Source organism: Cebus imitator, unplaced genomic scaffold (assembly GCF_001604975.1).
Source record: "Cebus imitator isolate Cc_AM_T3 unplaced genomic scaffold, Cebus_imitator-1.0 Scaffold92, whole genome shotgun sequence".
Lineage (NCBI taxonomy): Eukaryota > Metazoa > Chordata > Mammalia > Primates > Cebidae > Cebus > Cebus imitator.
In genome coordinates this window covers 8,021,157-8,042,827 of record NW_016107407.1, presented here as the reverse complement: position 1 = coordinate 8,042,827, position 21,671 = coordinate 8,021,157, and the positions used below count along the sequence as shown (strand labels likewise).

The 21,671-nt window shown below is 34.8% G+C and overlaps 1 protein-coding gene across 5 annotated transcripts in view; it reads right to left on the bottom strand.

Annotated features, from left to right (window-relative positions):
• Positions 1–21,671, bottom strand: part of MPP7 (membrane palmitoylated protein 7) — a 241,838-nt gene that overhangs the window by 71,338 nt on the left and 148,829 nt on the right. For all 5 annotated transcript variants that reach the window (XM_017535464.2, XM_017535465.2, XM_037740952.1 and 2 more), the window contains exons 4-6: positions 18,467–18,544; positions 15,676–15,756; positions 314–445 (exon numbers count right to left, since the gene is read on the bottom strand). In XM_017535464.2, the coding sequence (XP_017390953.1) occupies positions 314–445; positions 15,676–15,756; positions 18,467–18,544 (291 nt within the window). The remainder of the gene's footprint in view (positions 1–313; positions 446–15,675; positions 15,757–18,466; positions 18,545–21,671) is intronic.

Sequence of the window (21,671 nt, the reverse complement as noted above, 5' to 3'; positions counted from 1 at the left end):
TGAGGCAGGAGAATTGCCTGAACCCAGGAGGCGGAGGTTGCGGTGAGCCGAGATCGCGCCATTGCACTCCAGCCTGGGTAACAAGAGCGAAACGCTGTTTCCAAAAAAAAAAAAAAAATCATTGCTATTTAAATGTAGCCAATAAATGGCTTCATTTTTGTTTTTCAAAAGCATGCTCTTTAGACATCAATGTTCCATTTCTTTTATAGTTTGAGAACACAGAGGAAGCATATTATAAAGAGTTATACATGGTATGCACCATCAGATTTGGCTTTATCATGACACCAACTCATATCTGAGCATCAAAACTCACCAGTGGTTCTCTATTTTTGACCAGTCGGATTATTTTTACTGAGTCTTCCTCATCATCAATGTCTTCAGGCATAGGAGGCAACACAGGATCATAATTCTTCTGAGCCACAGTATCATGTACAGAGAGCAAAGCCTGTAACATTCAAAGGTTTATTTAAATATATATGTGTGAATAAATATATAAAATTTTAAACACATCAAACTATAAAGAAAATCAAAACAGCATTACAGTTTTGACATAGTGGTGGTAATAAGGCAATTACCACTTTTTTTTGTAACAAGTGCCTCTTACAAATTGAATGGGAAACAGTACTTGTACATAGAGCAGATGGTAGCTTTACTTAGCAGCCACCTCTGTTCCCAGTGTCACTAATCTATGTAAAGATTCAACATAAAATCTCCTCTAACCTGTACATTCTCTGGTTTATCCTTATAGGGGTAGCAATTTGGAGCAAGACTGCAGGGGGTGTTATCTTTGGAGGAAGAAAGAACATGAGGGCTAAAGATGCATTGTCAATGAGAGTCTGAGAATATTCTACATTTTTTTCTTTTCTACTATTTTTTCTTCTATTAGCAGAAAACATAACAATGATCACTACGATGGATTCTTTTTTCCCCCCTCACTTTAATTGTTTGTGTAATTGCTGACTACTATGTGTATAAAAGAATAAAAGTAATTCTAGACCAAAAATGAGGGGAACACTGGAACTTTGACATGTCACTATTCACTATTTTAGATGAATGGGTTTTGGACTTTCAATGAACTTGACCCCTAATAAGCAACACTATTCATAAATTACTCAAGCCAAAAGCATAGAAATCATCCTTGAATCCTCTCCTTTTACTGATATTCTCAACATCCAATACATATACCATTTTTTAAAAACTTTTTTTTAGACACAAAGTCTTGCTCTGTTGTACAGGCTGCAGTTCAGTGGTGGTATCATAGCTCACTGCAACCTCAAACTCCTGGGTTCAAGCAATCCTACTTCCCCAGCCTCCTGAGTAGCCAGGATTACAAATGCATGCCCTAAAGTCCAGCTAATTTTTTTAATTTTCTGTATGAATGGGGTCTCACTACGCTGGTCTCGAACTCATGGCCTCAAGCAATCCTCCCATTCAGCCTCCCAAAGCACTGGGATTACAGGCATGAACCACTGTACCTGGTCCATATCCTATTAAATCTGCTATATATCTAAAAATTTTCTTTTCTTTACTCTAGATCAGAGATTGGTAAACTACAACATCTATTTTGTAAATCAGGTTTTACTGGAACGCAGCCATGCTCGTTCATTTATACATTGTCTATGGCTGCTGTCCTGCTACAAGGGCAAAGTTTAGTAGGTGGAACATCCATTTTTTACATAAAAAGTTGGCAGGCGTAATCCCAGCACTTTGGGAGGCCGAGGAGGACAAATCACAAGGTCAGGAGATTGAGACCATCCTGGCTAACACAGTGAAACCCCATCTCTACTAAAAATACAAAAAATTAGCCGGGCATGGTGGCACATGCCTATAGTCCCAGCTGCTTGGGAGGCTAAGGTGGGAGAATTGCTTGGACCCAGGAGGTGGAGGTTGTAATGAGCCGAGATTGCACCACTGCACTCCAGCCTGGGTGACAGAGTGAGACTGTCTTAAAAAATAAAAAAAATTTAAAAAGCTAGCAAGTCCCTGGTCTAGATCATGGATGCATAATTTTTTGCCTGGAGCAGTAGTCTTTACATGGTCCAGTGGCATTCAACTCAGGCACATTTTCAAGTCAACAATTCACAGTGTAGTGATAGTGATTATTTTTAAAACATAACTAGCCCCTTATAGCCCTTCTAAAGTTGCTCATCAATCTTGGGCTGAAGGCCAAACTCTCCAGAATGTCCTAAAAGTCCTGCATACTGCTCCAACTTTATCTTACATTGCCTCTTACACATTCAACTTGAATAACTCTTTCTCATAGAGGTCTGGCCAAAACATCCTAGAAAAGCAGATCCCCTGGTGACTCGATCCCATAGCACCTTGTTTTTTGCCTTTATACATGTCCATCATTTATAGTCATATGTGCATTTTATGTTTATATCATAAATATCTGCTGTCTACTGAAACAGAAGCTCTAAAATGGCAAATAGTATCTGTTTTTAATCAAACTTTTGAATTGAGTATAACATATATACGAAAAGTACAAATCGTAAATGTATAGTGTATAGTATAAAATTTCAAAAATGAATATGCCCCTATAAACATCCCCCAAACAAGAAATACAACATTAACCAGACTCCAGTGGCCTCTCTAATGATCCTTCCTAGTCACCATGCTTTCTATACCCCTCGACGTGTCAATCTTTGCCTCTATTTGAAAATCATAGAATTACAATTACAAGTGTGTATTCTTTTTTCCCTAATATTAAGTTAGCGGAATTAACCCACGCTGTTACTGATGCTAGAAGTAATTCATTTTTCATTGTTATATAGTTTTCCAACATATAAATATCTTACAGTTTCTTTACCCATTATGCCTTTGAGGGGAATCTGGGTTGTTTTCAGTTTTTAGCTAGTATAATAATGCTGCCATAAACATTTCATATCTTTGATGCACATATATATATGATGTTTGTTAAGCATTTTAAGAGTAGAATGTCTGGGTCACGGGTTATATAGTAGTACATTCAATGTTAGTAGTGTTTTTCAATTACACTTCCACCAACAACATATGTGATTTCTAGCTGTCTAACATGATCCTAAACATTTTACATTATTAGTTTAAATTTGGCCATTCTGAGTGTATAGTGGTATATTCTGTGGTTGAAATGTTCATTTGCCTTATAATGAATGAGACTGAAACCCTTTAGTGTTTATTGGGCATGTGTGTCTCTTTGTGAGCTGCTTCCTCAAGATATTTGCATGTTTTTCTACTGCATCTGTCTTTTTCTCATTAATTTATAAGAACTCTTTATAATATAATGGACCCAAGTCTCTGTTAGTTATATGTACTACAAATACATCCTCCCTTTTGGTAGCTTGTCCTTTCACTCTCCTTCTTGGTGATTTTTGTTCAATAAAGGATCCTAATTTTAATGAGCTTAATTAATTTCTTTTTCCTTTGTGGTTCATGCTTTTTGTATGCTGCAATAGTTTCTAAGGGGAAAAAATAAACAAAATCAAGATGATAAAATACCTGAGAGGATAATGGCTGCAAAGTTTTGATAACTGATGAGAGAAAGACTCTAAAGGTTCAGAAAGCCCAATATACCCTTTAGGAACAAGGAAAAATAAAAAGAAACCTATGCTTAATACGTCATAGCAACTGCAAAATGGCAAAGGCAAAGAGAAGATCTTAAAAGTACTCAGAGCAAAAAAGACAGATCATCAGAAAGGAAAGAAGAAAATTGATTGACAGCTGATTAACTACAGCATTAGACACCAGAATACATTTCAAATACTTTCAAAGTGCTTAGAAAAAATAAAAGCCAGTCCAGAATTGTGCATCCAACAAAAGTATCTTTCAAGAATAAGATGAGGACCAAGATGAGGTTAACAGGAATCCACCTGAAAAAATCTAAAAACTAAAAGTAAATAAAAATAAAGGATAATAAAACAATAGTTTTCAAAGATGCTGGACATCAAGCAACAAAGGACAGAGATCACTGAGAGACAGGAAATAATGTGAGCCTATGATTGCCCCAGCATTACAACCTAGAGTTTCCAGGCTGTGATGGGGAAAAAGAAACACAGGCAAACTCAGCAGTCTCCTTAATTTGAGAAAACAGAGCTGAGAATCCAGGGAGGTAAAGTAACTAAAGTTCCCAGGGAAGACTATAGAAGAGGAAAGGGTGGCAGATACAGAATTTGGGAGATCTAAAGGAGGTCTTCCTTGAGTTCTGAGCAAAGTCCTTAGCCTTAGCCATGGCATCATATAAGAAATCTACCAGAAACGATTAGAGCAGTGGTTCTTAACTGAGGGCAATTGTACTCCCTTGGAGTCACTGGCAATATCTGGAGACATTTTTTGATTGTCACAATTTAAAGGATGTTACTGCCATCTACTGTATTGAGGCCAGGGATGCTCCTAAACATCTGATCATATACAAGACAGTTCCCTCGCCCCGAGAAACAATTATCCAGCCCTTAAATGTCGATAGTTCTAAGGTTGAGAAACTCTGCATTACAAGGAATAATCCCTGAAGCTTGCATAAGGCAGGAATAGTTCTTGTTCTTAACAGTTAGCAGGAAATACCTCATAATTCATAGACACCGAGAAGAGTTATGGGATGGGTATTGTCTCAATAATGGAAAAAATAAGCCCAAGATTTAATGCTGCTATGATCTCACCTAAAAAAAAAAAAAAAAGCTTAAAAAAATAAGCCTTTGAAAGATCAAAATATTTCCAATAATTTAACTGTATAACAAAATAAAGCTCAAGAATACTATCTATTGCCAGGATCTTCAACCTCAGGCCACAGACCAGTATCCGTTTATGACCTGTTAGGAACTGGGCCGCACAGCAGGAAGTGAGTAGTGGCAAGCAAGCAAAGCTTCATCTGTATTTATAGTTTTTCCCCATTGCTTGCATTACCACCTGAGCTCTGCCTCCTGTCAGAAAAGTGGAAGCATTAGATTCTCATAGAAGCATGAACCCTATTGTGAACTGAGTATGTGAGGGTCTGGGTTGCATGCTCCTTGTGAGAACTAATGCCTGATGATCTGTCACTGTCTCCCATCACCACTATATGGGATTGTCTAGTTGCATGAAAACAAGCTCAGGGTTCCTACTAATCCTACATTATGGTGATTATGTAATAATAGAAATAAAGTACACAGTAAATGTAATGCACTTGAATCATATGAAATCACTCCCCAATCCCCATCTGTAGTAAAACTGTCTTCCATGAAGTCAGTCCCTGGTGCCAAAAAGGTTGGAGAAGGCTGATATATAGAAACACAAAAATACCCAGCAAAATAAAACTCACGGTAACTGGTAGTCGATTGAGATAAAACTCACAATGACTCAAAATTACTTGGTATGCAAAGAAAGCAGAAAATACTGCTCATAATGAAGAACAAAAATAAAACAATGAAACAAAACCCTGAAATTGCACAGATAATAAAACCAGATAAACCAAACCCTAAAATTACACAAAATGCAGATAAGAAAATTAAAAGTTATTATTAGAACTATATTTCAAATGCTCGAAAAAGTTAAAGACTACACATGAGATACGGACTATATAAACATCACTCAAATCAAACTTCTAGAGATGGAAATTATGAAATAAGAAAAAGGTTCACTGAATGAGATTAATATAGATACTGCAGAAGGAAAAGTAATCTTGGAGAGTAAGCAATATACACTGTCCACAATGAAACACAAGAAGAAAATATACTGAGAAATTATGAACAGGACTTAGTGATTTGGGGAACTACTTTAAATGGCCTAATATACATGTTAACTGGCATCTCCAAAGAAAGGGGGCAGCTGCTGAAAACTATTGAAAGAAATATGGCAGAAAGTCCAAATATGATGAAAAAAGCATAAACCTACATGTTCAAGAAGTTCAATCTCAAGCACAAACAAAAAACACCACCAAATTGCTTAAAACCAGGAAGAAAATATTAAAACCATCCAAATAAAAATAATAATTATATATATATATAAAAGAATAAGGATTAAGAACAACAGCACACTTTTCATCAGAAACAATGTGGGCCACAAAACAATGAAGCAACATCTTGAAAATACTCAAAGAAAAATACTGTTAACTTACAATTCTATACCCAGCAAAAATATCTTTTAGAAATGAAGGGGTATTGAAGACTTTTTTAAAACATAAAAAAGCTAAAAGAATTAATCACCAGTAGACTTGCATTGCAATAAATGTCATAGGAAGTCTTTAAAACAGGAAGAAAATGTTGGCAGATGGAAATATGGGTCCATACAGAGGAATAAAGAACACTGGGAATGTCTACTATCTATGTATCTATGACAACTATCTTGCACATAGTAAAATAGAGAGAGCTAAATAAAATGTTTTTAAATAAAGTAATTATGGTAATTGACAAGCAATATTAAGAATATTGTTAAATATTTTTTCTCCTTAGCTTTGTTCCATGTCTGCATTCCAAAATAATTCCACAGGCATTCAATTCATAATTTTTAATAGACTTTGTTTTATGACTACTATTGGATAGCAACATTTTTAATTGTAGACAACTAAAACAAATTTTGCATTCCATTATCCTGTTTTAACTGATGTGATTTTATTCTTTAATATACAGACTTTCCTTTCAAAATGCAATACTTAAATGGAAATTGTGTTTCCATATGCCAGAACCACCAATCACAACTGATGGGTTTACCTGTTGCTCAGAAGAATCTGCAGGAAATTGAACACTAGCCTTGTAACTCATCAGGCTCACAAGCACTCACTGCACTGGACCCCCTGGAGTCAACTTTATGTTCTAAGTATCTGTCAGGTTCACAGAATTAAGTGTCTAGCTTATAAGGATGAGTAACATTGATTTATCCCTCCAAAAGGAAGCTTAACTTTTTCCTTCAGCTTGCTTTAATGAAGCCTCATCCATCTTGCATGCTCAGGCAGTGAGTAATTTCTGTTAAGTGAATATTTGGAAGCTAAAAATTACAACAAATCTTCTTATTTTATTGCCTTTTTAAAAATCTACCAAATTTTCCCTGACTTCCTAAATTATAATGTCACATTCTAGAGATGATGTCACTTCATTGTTTTATCAAAAGTGAGCCCCTGGAATGATGCCTCATACAGGTTAATTTGCCTTTAACGTGGCAATTTGATGGCTGAAGTGGGTCTGATTTATTAATGACTGTCTTTGCTTTCCCTAGAAGCAAAGTCTCTGTATAGAACCATATCCTTCCATCAATGCCCCTAAATGCTACCAACATTATTGCTTTTGCCTATTTCATTATTGCAGGAAGTATTCACATTCAATTAATTTAGTTAGGGCTTTGGCTACTTACTTTTACATTTTCAGACATCTATTGTTTCTTTTATACTGCATTTATTTTCCTGACCTGGATTTTGTAGACATTATTGACTAATAAGAATAATCTACTTTTTACAATGGCAATTGACTGATCAATTCATTCTGGGTATAATCTTTCAATTTTTGACAGTTCTCAGGTGACACTGTTGTTACAGAATGTCAAGTCATTTCCTAACTGTCAACTACTTGAGGGCAACAGCTTATATAAGAAAAGTGTTGGCATTCTTCTGAACAAAGAAAGAGATTCCTAGAGAGTAAAATGAATAAAATTACAATCTTACAATATTATGAATTAAAGAATATGAAAGAAAAGTTTGAATGCCATATAAATGTACAAAATTATCTTATATGAAGAGACAAAGAAGGCTATAATAGAATAAAAATTTCACCAAACATTTAATAACTTACATTGAATTCGGCTTACTGGGAATCCCAATGTTGCAAGCACAGTGCTATGTGCTAGAAACAAAGATAAGAAGACCTTCCTGTGTGTGCATCAGTAAGAAAGACATACTTGTGTTCTTTACTAGTGAGAGAACACAGAAATACCTGAAACGCACACACACACACACACACACACACACACACACACCTGTTAAATGTCCAGTTTAGTTTCTGGATACAAGTTTTTGAGCTTTAGTTTTCCTAATCTTTAAAAAGAGTTAATATTAGCACCTACTTAATAGGGCCTCACAATTATTAAAGAGATATTACATGAAAGTGCATAGCAAAAATGCTGTTCCATAGTAAAGACCTAGTAGTATTGGTTCATAAGCTTTTACAAAAAACTTTAATGATTATCTTATTTCAGGAATAGTCACTTTGTATATTAACTTTGTCTATAAGCTTGTAGAAAACCATATATAAATTTTAAAAAATCATTTCCATATAGCTATTTTTTCCTTCATATATTTGCAAAAGTTGGCCAAACCAGCAAACAAACATTTTTGACAAATTTTACATTAAAAAGGTTAACAGGTTGCATAGTGTGATAAAGATAGATCAATCTAGAAATTAACATCTGTAAATACAAAAAAATGAAACCCAAAGAACCTTGCAAATTTAAGTCAGGATACTGAAGTTATCAAAATTTATTACAGACAATCAAGAAATTAATATTAATTCCAATATGACATGCACAATGTCCATGGGAGGTGACCAAATTTAAAAGAAAGCCACATACTCTTAAATGTGTTTGTAATTAAGCCTGAAAGCTAAGTATTCCACTAAATGAAATCAAAGATAGATATAAAGAAAAAAATTAGACCGGGTGCAGTGGCTACTGCCTGTAATCCCAACACTTAAGGAGACCAAGGCAGGATCACCTGAGGTCAGAAGTTCAAGACTAGCCTGGCCAAAATGTGAAACCCCATCTCTACTAAAAATACAAAAATTAGCCAGGTGTGATGGCAGGCACCTGTAATCCTAGCTACTTGGGAGGCTGAGGCAGGAAAATTGCTTGAACCCAGGAGACAGAGATTGCAGGGAGCTGAGATTGTGCCAACGTACTTCAGCCTGGGTGACGGAGTGAGACTTAGATTCAAAAAAAGAAAAAGAAAAACAGAATGATAATAAAGAGCCAATTATTTTGAGAGATTAGACAATTAGTCATTTCTGGTATGCACAGCAAGAAACTAGAGAAAAAATATGTATATTGATAGCACTGAGGAAAGGGACATAACTTCAGATAGAAATCAACAGATAAATTGAACACCATTCCAACATGGTTGAAATCTTAATAAAATGTTAAGTTTCCTAGGAAAAAATAAATAATGAAGTAATTCTAGAAGAGCTTGAAAGCTGGATTAAATCAATAACTAAAGAAGAAATTGAAAGCACTATCAAAGCATTTTCCCCAGAGACGGCATTTGAACCAAATGAAGGGTTGTATTAAAGCTTTCTGTACTATTTATAGCAATCCAACGTGTAATAAAACATAACATTTCTTTTTCAAAGGTCTCACAAGCCAAATGTAAAACCTAACCAGAAAGTATAAAAAGATGACAGCACAACTTTGGTCTCAGGATGATTTTTTTAAAATACCAAAGTAACATATTATAAGACATAAAAGTCTTTTATCAAAAAGGCTTAATCCCAATAATTTAATGTTTTATCAATATAAATATCTGCACATTATTATTTATGCTAACAACTAAAAAAGCTCCTATGATCACTTCGGTAAGTACCATAAAAGCATTTGACAAAATTTAACATAATCCTGACTTATTTTTTTTTAAATGACAGAACAAAACTTTGTAAATATTCTATCAAAAACCAGCAACAATCACCATTATTTATTAATACAGGAAGCACAGAAGTACCCCCATAAAGGTACAGAAAAACAAAGGCATATCTTCATATCCTTTATCTACAAGTTTTGGGCATTTTTTCCTGCAAATCATATCAAGGCAATAAGGTTAGGGGGGAAATGATCTATAATTACTAAAAAGGAAAAGGTTTAAAAAAAATTTTTGTAACATAACATTGAAAATTAAAAGATAATGAGATACATTGGTAAGGCAGTAAAAAATAAGTATTATGGAAATTAACATGTTTACTGTATAGAAACAACACACTTGTTAGAAAATAAAAAATAGTATACATGGGGGAACATTAATTTATACATATTATTAAATTATACAAAATTAATTTATACATATGTGTGAATACATATAAACATATGTGTATGTGCACACACATGTACACATCAGGCCTGGGAATAGACTTAGCAGAAAATATTCCAGGCTTACACAAGAAACAATTTGACCTAAATAAATAAATTGCCATGTTCTTTGATTGGAAATTCAATTGCACCCCAATGGGTTTCTTTAATGACATGAAAAGAGAATTCCCAATTTCTCCTGGAAAAATACATTTGCAAGAATAATGATAGGAATTCAGCCTTAGCAGGTATCATGTTGTAATTACTAAAACAATAAGATAACTAAATTAACAGCAATCAAACCAAGAGTTCAAAACAGATTCAGATATATAATAAAGATGAATCAAACTGTGAGAAAATTGCTATTCACTTGAATAAAAAACACTAGAACCACATCTTAAACCATACAACAAAGTAGCATACAGATTATTTCAAACTTTAAAAAATCAAATTTTTAAAAAGCCAAAAGAAAATAGGAAAGACAATTTTAATAAACTTGTCATGAAGAATGTCAGTACTTTCTAAGCTAGCTCAGTGCCGAGAAGTCATAAAGAAAAATGCCAAATTCTACTACAAAAAAGTACATATTTCTACACAGTCTTAGAAAATGCAAGTAAGATTAAAGGAAAGTAACTAAAGAGAAATCTATATATATATTCTTTTATCACTCACAATGCATTAGGAAAAACAAAATTTTTACTGCCCATTATTTAATCATACAGTACTCACTGAAAGCTTGCTATACATCTGCAATTTTTATTCACTACTCTCATGTAGCTTATATTCTAATGGTGATCAAATAGCAAAGCTAGAAGAGAATATTAGTTGAGGCTGTGCATGGTGGCTTATACCTGTAATTCAAGCAATTTGGGAAGACGAGGAGAGTGGATCACTTGAGGCCAGGAGTTTGACGTGGCAAAACCCCGACTCTACAAAAAATACAAACATGGGAAAACCCTGACTCTACAAAAAATACAAAAATTAGCCAGGTGTGGTGGCACACACCTGTAGTCCTAGCTAGTTGAGAGGTTGAGTCAGGAAAATTGCTTGAACCCAGGAGGCAGACGTTATAGTGAGCTGAGATTGTGCCACTGAACTCCAACCTGGGTGACAGAGCAAGACTCTGTCTCAAAAAAAAAAAAAAAAAAAAAAAAAAAAAAAAAAAAAAAAAAAAAAAAAAAAAAAAAAAAAGAGTATTAGTTGAAAAGAGCTTATGCAATTAATTGCATATAAATTGCAACGGCATAGGGAAACAGGCCTTCTCATGCCCTATACTGTAGGTGCTCGAGAAGATCTGTCTTAACAACAAACGCAATAATGATCAAAACTGTAAAATGTCCAAATGTGATGTACGCCCCAATAATGTACTGTCCTCATTAAAATATATTTTGACAAAATATTCCATAAAATTCTCTAATATACCAAAAATGTGTATCATAGTGTTATTTACATAGCAGAAAAACAGAAATAACAAAGATTCATCTGCAAGGATTAAGTTAAATAGATAATTTTGTCGACACAAAGAGAAGGCTACAAAATCCCAAAAATATTAAAAAAAAAAAAAAAAAATCACAGTAAGTAATGCATTCTATGATCCCATAGAATATACTGGGGGAAAAAATCACGTTTAATATTTATATATACAGAAAACGTTGAAAGGTAATGCAGCCAGCCAATAGCAGTTATCCCTAATCCCTAGAGGTATATGAACATATAATTCACAGAAGAAATAAAAACACACAGGAATAGAAAAGATATTCATCCTCACTAATAAAGCAATGAGAATAGGGGCTTCTATATTCTTTGAAGGAAAAATACAATTATGTATTATCAAAAAAGATTATCTCTGTTTCCTTTTAAGTCTTTATCAAGTCAATTTGTAAAAAGTAAAATAAAGTGAATGTAATAAATTGTCACATCTTATTAAGGACAAATATCATAAATCATATATATTAATAAGTGATTCCTTCTAATCTGACTTATGAATTTTAAAATATTCTTTCCTTTATGGGTGCATGTTTGTGTTTGTATGTGTGTATTCCTGTTTTTTTGGTTCAAATGCTTTTCTATTCCATTATCATGTAACTTTAAAATTTTCTTCTAATATATATTTTTTCAATTAAGAATATTCTTATGGCTCAACTTTTTACACTTAAATTTTTAATCTATTTGGAGTTCACTCTAGTGGCGAATTTTCTTATTTTTTTCCCAAACTGTTAGTTATTCCAAGACCATGTATTGAAGTTGTCCCTCAAGCTGCCCATCTCCCATGCTTCCTCTCACCCATCCCACACTATTTCCTTAGGACCTCAATCGTGTTCTTTTTTTTTTTCACCCAGGATCTCAGCTTAGCAACCTCCATCTCCTAGGTTCAAGTGATTCTCCTGCCTCAGCCTCCCTAGTAGCTGGGATTACAGGTGCCTACCAGCATGCCTGGCTAATTTTTGTATCTTTAGTAGAGAAGGGGTTTCACCATCTTGGCCAGTCTGGTCTCGAACTCCTGACCTCAGGTGATCAGCCTGCCTCGGCCTCCCAAAATGCTAGTGTTCTATCTGAATTGTTTCTAGAGGCTCACACTGGCCTTCCAGTGTGACTTTTTACAAAGTCAGTGTGAGCTTCTAGAATTGTTTCTAGAGGCTCACACTGACTTTGTAAAAAGTCACGTTTTACAAAGTGACTTCCTTTATTCAGTATTGCATTCCTCCCATTCTACACCACCCAACGCCTCAAAATCCTGTTCCGTAGACTACATATGGAGTGATGTATCACTTCCTGGTTCAAATCCTTTTCAATGGCTTCACAATTTCAGGTGTGGCCATATAATTTATCACCCAAATAGGGAAACAGTTGAAAGTCGGAGAAAGGCTATTACTAATAATGCTGGAACTGCAAGCATGAACCAGGCTGCCCTGGGCAAACCCAACTCAAAAGGCTTGATTTCCCAGCTCCAAACTTTCACCCCTTCCTCCTTCGCAAGCCACTGTTTGCCCATTCCGTGGCTGGTTTTGCATTTTTACATCTTCAAACTTAAAGTTTTCCTTTATGGGAATTTACATGCTCTTCCCTGTAAGTAAATAATTTCTTTTTCACATCCCACCCCCAACCCATCTCCCACTCCTTTGTCCCCTTCTGGTTTCCTCCAACTCCACCGTGAAGTCTCAACTTACATGCTGTTTCCTCTGTAAAGGTTTCTTCAATATTCTCCCCTTGCCCAAGTCTGGGTTTAGCACCATTCCTATTCATTCCACATCATATCCATGTGCTCCCTCTTTTAAATCTAGAATTTCTCCTATCACATTCACTACTGTGTGTGTGGGTGTGTGGGTGTGGGGGTGTGTGTGTGTGTAATCTTCTATATTCTGCATCCATACAGCCTGGCACACACTAGACATTAAAAGAAAAAAAAATCTAAGAATAAACGAATGGATGAAGATCTGTCTCTGGTGACTTTTATAAACTGCCAAAGAAAGTTATAAAATTTTTCAGAAAGAATTGGCAGATGAGTGGAATATGGGTATTATCCACATATCTTCCCAGAGTGGGTGCATATTTGGGTGTTTGTGTCTGTGCATGTCTGTGTGTCTGTGTATCTGTTGTGTTTTTTTTAAAGTTCTATTGCTTTGAAGATATACATCAACTTTCTTTTGAGTAAAATGAATAAAGCATTGAAAATGAAATAGCAAATCTTTAAAAAGTAAATAACTTCCCTAATCCACCAGAAATTAAATATTCAAATTAACACACTAGAGTTACATTTTTCATATTTTAACTATCAATTCAACTAACAATCTATATACCTTGCTTCTGCTTAAAAGGGAAACAAACAAAGATTTTAGTTTACTCCCAGGACAAAAATAGATTAACTGATTATATCCTGAAATAGTCTAAAATTTATTTGGGGGCTTAACTTCTTAAAGTAATATGGAAATGAGGTCAAAGTGATGGTAGATAATATGAATGACTTCAAAAAAGCAATGTTAAATGTTAGATCCAAAAGGGAAAAAAGATACTTTATTCCCAAGACTACTTAGCTACAAACTGACATTGTCAAATGAAAGAACATGTATCCTGGAATATTATCTATTTTCTACACATATTTATTAAATATATGTCTTTCGTGCTAACTTTACACCATTCTTTAGTCACACCGCTAGATAAATATGAAAAATAAATTATCCACCTAAAATATTTTTCACATAATAAAATGTAACTAATTATTATAAAATTTTATCAAATGGCCCTTCATAATACTGTCTAAAGGCATACCTCCCTCTTGAGCCAAATGCCAGTTCTCATCCAGTATATTATTGCATAATTAGCTATTCCATTTGAAACACTCTTGAACCAAATACCATAATCAGGGATTTTTTTTTTTCATCTAAAACACGCTGCTTTCATTTCTAATACCCTTGAACCAACACGATAATCTCAAAAAAGAGTTTAGCGAACTTCTCATAGCTAACCTCACCCTCCCCTGGGTGATACTAACTTTTCAGGTACAGTCTAAGGCCAAATGAAGAAATCTTCAGAACATTCTCTCTAAAAATCTCCTTCTCTTAATGTTTTTACACACTTTGTCTTTAACATCAAGGAACTTTTCTGCTCTAACCTGATCCTTGTTCTTTTAGAACAAAAATTTAATGAATTTACTGAACCACTACAAATCAATTACCCTCACATCATTAATCATAGCCTGTTTAGCCTTTACAGCAATACATTCTTGTACCTATATTTACTTATAGGGATTAGGTTTTATAGTCCATGCATGTTTTTAACCTCATCTTTTATTTAATACCATCTCTCTTTTTATAAAAATACATTTAAGACCAACTACAGCACAATTCAAAAAGCTATTTCTCAAAAAAGGTAGAAACCAGCTTTTGTATCTTGGCAGAAATTTTCATTCAACACTTTACATACACTCACCAGTAATCATCACAAGCTAAATGATCATTTTAATTATGTAATCTATATGTAATTCTGACTCATAGAACAATATCTCACACATAATTGCCACAGTGTCAAGTCCAAAATGTATACAATGCAGGATTTAGTACACTAATAACCTCAGAATAACTGCAGAAAAATTCTGAAATGCCAGCTGTAGACTGATCACATTTGGAGGAAAAATAAGTGATAAACTTACGAGGCAATGGGAAAGGGAGAATTGAAATCTGTCTGCCAATATTTTATGGGTATTTTACACTGGAAAAGTGCTCTTCTCTGTAAAATGGAATTATATTTTGAAACGTAAATTAGTAAAAGGACAGGAAATGGGGATGGGAAAGGGCAAAGAAAGAGGAATGCTGAAATGATCCTACCGAAAAATAGGTGTATTTGTCAAACATATTGGAATTCTGTTAACTACTCAAGTAAAATGGACCTAAACAAAATTACTAGTAGGTTCTGTATAGTGTGCTCTTAACTTTATTTAAAAGGAAAATGACCTTGAAGCTACATTATATTTGTCAGAACTTAAATTCTGAACTTCCAAATTAGCGTATTTTGCAATTTCTCATCACATTATAATCAAAAGCTCACCTCTTTCTCATTAATAGGATTTAGGCTATTAAAACACTGTGCCCTATTTGAAACACACTTAATTGAGAATTGATGCTCGAAACAAAATTCATCTGAAGGCTCAGAAAGTGGCCCTGTTTGAAGGTATTTATTACCAGTGTAACATGTCCTCACCTTCACATTGGGTTTTGACAGTAGTTTCAACAGCTCTCTGATCTCACTGTTTAATGGCTTGTTCTGAAGCTCTTCGGCCAGCTGCAAGGGAGATTACATTGACGTAAAGAACATTTAGTAAGAGCATTGTGAGGTTGGGTGTGTGACAACTGAAAGTCTGTCTCCTCAAAGCTATTACTTTCCAATGTTTAAGGAGAGGTCAGCATAAAAGAAAACAGATCATCAATCATTGCTCTTCTTCTTAGGCCTTTGGTAGTCCAGATCCTAGCCCAGGCTCTTGGCTGAGAACAAATCAAGTAATCATATCAGCCAGATCACCTTCTGATTTATTGCAAGGAGAGCAAACCCCAGCACTTCATCTAAGTGAATGGTCTTTTGCACCTAGACAAAGGACCACTTGTAAGAACTGGATAAAGCTTTGACACTGTGACCTCTCCCATCCTCCACAAAAACAGAGCTTCTGAATGAGGTGGTGAAATCCATGGGGTTTCCAAAAACCCACAGGGACTCCAAAAACCCACAGTAGCTGTGCTGTTTAGAGCTAGGGTTAAAATAATTAGAATGCCCCTAATAGAGCAAATGGCCTGAAACTTTTATTATGTTTACCCATACATATGAAGAAATCTGTTAAATACCAACCAATCATAATACCAATTGTAAAATGAGCTATAATGGGTTAACAGCTACCCTGGTACCAAAAATGCTTACTGTTCCCTACTATAATAACCAAGAATTCCCATTTGGGTTCTACATAAAGGAAGTGTTAGAACTTCGAACCTGCCTCATGTCTTCCATAAGAGATAGTCTTATCAAATTCCAATTCAATTTTAGGGTATAGGAAAAAGCACATAATTTTCATAAGAAGAAAAACAAGACTCAAACAGGAAAAAAAGATTAGAATTATGAAATATGTGGTATATATAAATGCATATTTATTTAAAAACCCTTCTTAAAACCTTGCATGAGATTTCCATTTGCTCCTCCTTTTTCTACCAAGCTTAAGAATAATTGTTCTTATCTCTGGAAAAGGACTTTTCTCTAAAAGAAGGACATAATAGGCCGGGCACGGTGGCTCAAGCCTGTAATCCCAGCACTGCGGGAGGCCGAGGCGGGTGGATCACGAGGTCAAGAGATCGAGACCATCCTGGTCAGCACGGTGAAACCCCGTCTCTACTAAAAATACAAAAGGGGGCATGCCTGCAATCCCAGCTACTCAGGAGAGGCAGGAGAATTGCCTGAACCCAGGAGGCGGAGGTTGCGGTGAGCCGAGATCGTGCCATTGCACTCCACCCTGGGTAACAAGAGCGAAACTCTGTCTCNAAAAAAAAAAAAAAAAAAAAGAAGGACATAATATAAATTATACACAAAAAATAAAATCATGGAAAATTATACAGTCATTAATTACCTTTCAAAAATTGCTTTTACTTTTCTGAGGTAATAGTTCTACAGAATTTTTAACTTACAAAAAGACATAAAGGTCATTTGCACATTTTAATAACTTAAAACATAATATATTTTAACATTTAAATATACTGCTCTGACAAATTATAAGATACTATGGTTTATCATATTTACATAGCAGTCTCTAATTTTTTATAAAGCAATATTATTGCAATATGATTGGGCCACAACAACATTGGTTTATAAGCAAATGTTTCCCAAAACTCTGAATAGTAAATATTTTAAAACTGGTTTTTAAGGCTTTCTTGGGGGGGCAACTGTGCCTTATTTAAACAACCATATCTACATCTTTATTCACCTTCATTTAAAAATTTTTGGTTCAATAATGCAGAAGTAAGCTTCCTGATTAAATATATATTGAACACACTTGTAATCTTTGTAGATAAAAATAGAAAGGAAAATGTTTGGGAACTAAACAAATAGCATGTAGCTTGGATATTTATACATATGCATATTTTCTAAATTAGAATGCAAAGTAGGTCAAATAAAATCAACTTCTCAAAATGGCCAATTTTTTAATTATATTACGGCCCAGATATTTTACCACATTGAATTATAGATTATTTTATCAAAAATAAAGGAAAAAATAGTAAAAGCAACACATAAGCTATGGGATATCACTAAAACCAGCCTTTTGTGCTAAACATATTTCTCTTCCAGCTTCGTGTCCTTTATAGTTTATCCAGGTGTGTTCCAATTCATCCGAGTCCGAAAGTTAACAGAAAGAATCAGTGAGTTAGTTCCCTTCCCCCAAGTTTAAAATAAAATTATAGCTACAGGAAATTAACTACTCCATCAATGCCAACTGCTTCTAAAATTTATTTCTTGGTTATGAAGGTAATTTGGAAAAGTCTAATATCCATAAATCATTACTATGTTTTATAATCCATTTTAAAAACAATCCTGTCTTTTTATATATTTCATATGCCTCATTCATATCTTAGTATCTGTCACTTTTTAGTACTGTCAGCAATATAGCGATCTCATTTGTCTTTATTTCTCCAAAGCATTCCTCTTGTCTGTGACTTTCTCAGAACACCAGCAGCTGACAGCTTCTCTCTACATGAGTTTAAAGCCTAAAATTTCTATTACGTAGTTACGAAAGCAGAACAAGAGTGTAGCTACATATAAAATTTTTAGAACAGGAAAGTAAATGGAAATCAACATAATATTAACAAAAGCTCAGTGATGACAGGACTTCTGGAAATATTTGCAGCCTCTTCTGCTTTTCCCTCATAGGGTCACACGCATCTGTCTGCACTAGGACAGGTTCTGCCTGGGCCAGGTCTGTGGCAGACACGTCCTGGTGAGCTCGGACAGGCACACTTACGTCATCGGCCAAGGCTGCCGCACCATGGAGGATGGGCACTGGACTCTGCTTCTCATAATAGTGTAGTTTTTCATGAATCTGGAAGAAAATCAAATGCATGTAAGTTCACCTGCTAGCAAACAATCTCAGACAGTTGCACATTTTTATAATTGAAAAGAGAATCTGAATCCTTGAATATTCTACAGTTATATGTTCGTATATGCTCATATAAACCCATAGGTGACATGTATGTGTGCCTAATTCATCTATTACTATGGTCCAGTGTTTACAACATGGAGTCAGATGGAAAAAACAGTCTTTATCAAACAGAATCTAAGTGAAAACTAAGAATCTGTCTTTCCCCTCAATAAACATGCAAGTTTTGTGACGTCTATCATACCTAAAATCTAGTGTTGCAATATTTCAAGTATCAGTTGCAGTTTATATTCCTGCCAAAAACATAAATTATAATTAAAGCAAAGCAATAAACTGCCAGCCACAGTTTGGCAGTTTGGCATGGGATCGCTGTCAAGAGGGAGGAAGCTGGCACTATTTGTGCCTGGGTGCCACATCCAGGAACATCTGCCTAAGCACACTGTTCCTTTTATTAAACTTATTCATTCTTTTTTAGAAATTGCCAACTTTCCCCCTCAAATTCAAATTTCTAAGAAATGAAGAGATTTCTCATAACTACTGACATTTCTTTTAATTATTTAGCATAAATGAGATCATTTTTCATATTGCAAAATAATTATAGTAATAAAAAAAAACCGGTCGGTCCTTCATTTCCCATTTTTGTGACCAAAGAAACACAAAAGCAAGGATCTACATAAATGCCATATAAGACAAACTGAGTTCCTCATAAAATCTAGCAGAAAGTTAAGAAACAAAAGACATGTTGACAAACACATAACTATCAGCACTTAAGTGACATCTATTTCAGCTCTTGTACAGGTGTCCTGAACATTTTACACTTGAAAACTTACTTTAGTCTCTTCTTATTTATAGTTGAAGAAAAATGTCCCCCGTTATATATGAAAAACAGTTGCACCTCACAATTTCCTGTCTTTAATAGGTATCAAGTAACACACTCTTTAATTATGCTCAAAGCTAACCAAACTCAATTGTAAAAGTCTGGAAGATAAATTTATGCTGATTAGCCAGATGCTATTGCTAAGAGGGGATTCTATTACCTTTTTGGCAACCTGGTACACAATGTAAAGCTTCAGGGAAAGAATCTTGACACTTATGATATTACCAGAATTATCAGAGCCATATTTTCACTGGATATCTTGGAACCTTTAAAGATGTATCGTATCAATGTAATAAACAAACTTTAAAGACTGCAAGCTATAAAAAGAGTTAGATTTAATTTGATAAACTATGAAAGTATAATTTCAAACAAGAAAACAATCATACTAAGAGCTAAATTCACTGTTTAAATAATTATCAAGAATTAAGTCACCTCAATATATACTATCATAGAATACTTAACTTCCCCCATCACAAAACTCATCTAATTCACTGCTGAGCTTACCCTATCACAAAACTCATCTAACCTCACTGCAATTACTTGTTTAAATGTCTTTTCCCTGCTATAATAAACATAGAGATTTATTAAGAACTTACCACGGGCCTGTACTACCCACCTTATAGCTGACAGTAATAGGAGTAACATAGTCTTTAATGAGTTTAATATTTTAATTCCTCAATTCTCACAAGAACATAAAGAGGTAGATAGCATGACCATCTCATTTTACAGATAAACAGGAGTTAAACAAGTTGGTATGTTCTTGCAGACAGTAAAAGGCAGAGCCGAGATTTCAAGCTCAAGCCATCTGGCTCTGTGTTAGAGTTCCTAATCACTCTCAGACTAACATCGCATCTGTGTTCTTCACTGCCATCCTTGGCTGTCTAGTGAGTATGGCCTGTTTGTAGGGCATAGAAAGGAAGGCTGGATAGGTACATAACAAGTTGCAGTGATTGTTTTCATTGACTAGAGGATCATTGGTGGTTCCTCTCCATCCCTTATGTTTTCTTTCTGATGGCTTCCAATTTTCCCAGGTTAATTTCTGTGAATACTCTAATTATAACCTAAAATCACATGCCCCAAATAAAGACGTTATTTCTCCATTTCATTGCTTCTTCTGCGTGTCTTTTACAGTCAGTTTCTCTTCCATCATCTTCTCTAGATCCTGACCCAATTGACGAATACTCCACCCCTAGCCTGCCCACTCCTGGACTTTGTACCACATCAAACATTTTTTAAATGTTCTCCCAGAATTTCAAAAGGCTGGTTACCCTGTGTTAATATGTATTTTACTTCACTGAATCAATTTAAAAATTAAGTTGGTAGGAAAGTAAAAATTTACTCTAAATAATTTTGAGCTGTTCACTGTTCCCAAAAATACACAGAAATTCTGCTTTTTATTAGTATTTATGATAACCAAAAGGAAAAAATAATTTCTAAATTTTAATAAATAGGCAACACATATAGACTTCACCCCAAGGCTATCCAACAGAACTGCCTGTGATGGTGAAAATGTTTTATAGCTGCTTGTCCAATACGGTTAGCCACTGGCCACATGTGGCTTTTGAGCACTCAAATGTGGGTTGACTTGAGAAACTGAATTTTTAATTTTATTTAATTTTATTTACTTTACATTTAAATACTCACATGGTGCTTATGGAGAACATGACATAACTTTATGTAGTCTATAATTTCCCTTTATATCTCAGAAAAATTTACTCCAATACAGTGTGGCAAATTTCTAAAAGTGGGAACATTTTGAGATCTGATAGAAAAATATATAACCAAAGATGTGGTTTCATCGTCAGTGAGCAAACTAGCATCTAAGTAGCAGGTACAGCCAAACCTGCAAAACCTCATTTATTCTAACTTTTATTTCCCTTTGCAGATTCAATCACATACTAAAAGTATACTTCAGGCCAGGTTCGGGGGCTCACACCTGTAATCCCAGCACTTTGGGAGGCTGAGGTGGGGGGATCACTTGAGGTCAGGAGTACAAGACCAGCCTGGCCAACATGGTGAAACCTCATCTCTACTAAAAATACAAAAATTAGCCAGAGGTGATGGTGCATGCCTGTAGTCACAGCTACTTGAGAGGCTGAGGCAGAAGAATGGCTTGTAGCCAGGAGGCAGAGGCTGCAGTAAGCCAAAATTGCACCACTGAACTCCAGCCTGAGCTACAGAGCGAGACTCCAT